The following is a 1,776-nucleotide window of genomic DNA, read 5'->3' as shown; positions in this document are numbered from 1 at the left end:
CAGATCACACCTCGGCACGCCCCCGCACATGTCTGCAAGAGCTCGACGCTCTAATCACAACCCACTAGCCTGCCACCGCGACGGTCGCACCGACACCGAGCCTCCAGAGCCACCGATAGCGTAAGCCTCCATACAATCCAAACATCACAGCACCTCCGCGCCCTCCGTAACGTAACCACGCGAGCACATCACACCATCTAAGTCCACCCTGCTGACACGAGTAGCTGACCAAGCTATACGCCCAGCCGCGATCCTACATCCACCTCAGATAGATCGCCTCAGCACCTAGCCTCACCTCCGCCACCCTCCAACGCAATCCATCCCGCAGCCCTTCCAGCGCGGGGCTCCAAACCCGGGTAAACTAACAACCTCAGCGCCACACGGCCCTCCGGTACGTTGAGCCCATCCGTCGACCCAATGGACTCACACACTCTCTGAATGCACGCGACTCGATACGACATACAGAAACGCCCCGGAAACCAGGCCATCCCTACTGGTACCCACGCACATACCCTAAGACATCGCGACAAAATCCAGCCATCTAAAGCCCATCTTCATTATACGTCTTCGCGTGCAATAACGCCGGCGAGTCGCTAACCGACACCAACATGCATCTGCCCACTGCGACGCTACCGAATCCCCAGACACGCATTACGTCTTGAGTTAGGTTAAGGCGAATCCGCCACACGACCTGCATTCGTCGTTATAGACGGCTCAGCACGTACTCCAATAACATAACATAACCTATGCATCACTCAATCCGCCATCACCACGACAATGACGGAAAGTGGTCCACAGTTGGAACTACCGCTCGACCTCTGCATCTGCTCATCAGTGACACCCTCATACCTCCCTCTCTCCCCCACCCTCTTACCTCTCTCTCTCTCTCTCTCTTCTCTCCTCTCTGACTCTCAGGCAGGGGGAAAGCACTACCACCCCACCTGTGCCCGTTGTGCCCGCTGTCAGATGATGTTTACAGAAGGAGAGGAGATGTACCTGACAGGTGAGTAAGGCTCTCTTCCTGTTGATGATAACACCATCATTATATAATTATTCATATAATAACTATATAAGTATTTTAATAATTATATTTTCGATGTATTGTATCATTTACTTTGACCTACAATGCACTTCGATGGTGAGTCCCAGTCACTTATGCAGTCATACGGTGGTAATTTGCTCTTGGTGACATTGGTCCAATGCGATTGATCGCGAATGAATTAGCAGTGGGGATGCCCAACCACCATGTACTTCCAGAAGTCAGTATTGGATGACCAGGACAGACTCCTCAGAGGGAGGTTCAGACTACTGCTCAGCAGGGCCTTGGCCTGTCATTACTTTGAATTATGGCAGTTCTATAAACAGTCTCCCACCATTATCGATCACAGCTAAACTGTACATTATTGACTGTCTATTCTACAGTGCCTCTGATGGCCACTCAATATAGCTCACTGTGAAGAAGTGGTCTGCTGGCTTCTCATCACCGATCAGCTCCATCAAATGGCACCCTAATCCCTATATAGTGCACTACTTTGACCAGAGCTCTATGGCACCCTAATCCCTATATAGTGCACTACTTTGACCAGAGCTCTATGGTCAAAAGTAGTGCACTATGTAGGGCATAGGAACACAGCGGCAGGGACACTTCCAGGGGTCAGACAATGCTAAACCATTCTACTCTACATCATCAACATGCTACTCCACATCATCAACATGCTACTCCACATCATTAACATGCTACTCCACATCATCAACATGCTACTCCACATCATCAAC

At 50.5% G+C, this 1,776-nt stretch overlaps 1 protein-coding gene across 1 annotated transcript in view; it reads left to right on the top strand.

Moving 5' to 3' along the window:
* The window catches only part of LOC111959076 (actin-binding LIM protein 3), a 102,703-nt gene that overhangs the window by 85,575 nt on the left and 15,352 nt on the right, over window positions 1–1,776 (top strand). Inside the window, exons 6-8 of the mRNA XM_070437416.1 lie at window positions 4–120; window positions 329–356; window positions 916–1,003. Coding sequence (XP_070293517.1) covers window positions 4–120; window positions 329–356; window positions 916–1,003 — 233 coding nt within the window. The remainder of the gene's footprint in view (window positions 1–3; window positions 121–328; window positions 357–915; window positions 1,004–1,776) is intronic.

This window comes from Salvelinus sp. IW2-2015, linkage group LG35, assembly GCF_002910315.2.
Source record: "Salvelinus sp. IW2-2015 linkage group LG35, ASM291031v2, whole genome shotgun sequence".
Lineage (NCBI taxonomy): Eukaryota > Metazoa > Chordata > Actinopteri > Salmoniformes > Salmonidae > Salvelinus > Salvelinus sp. IW2-2015.
The sequence above is the reverse complement of the archived record's forward strand: the minus strand, read 5'-3'. Positions and strand labels throughout refer to the sequence as shown.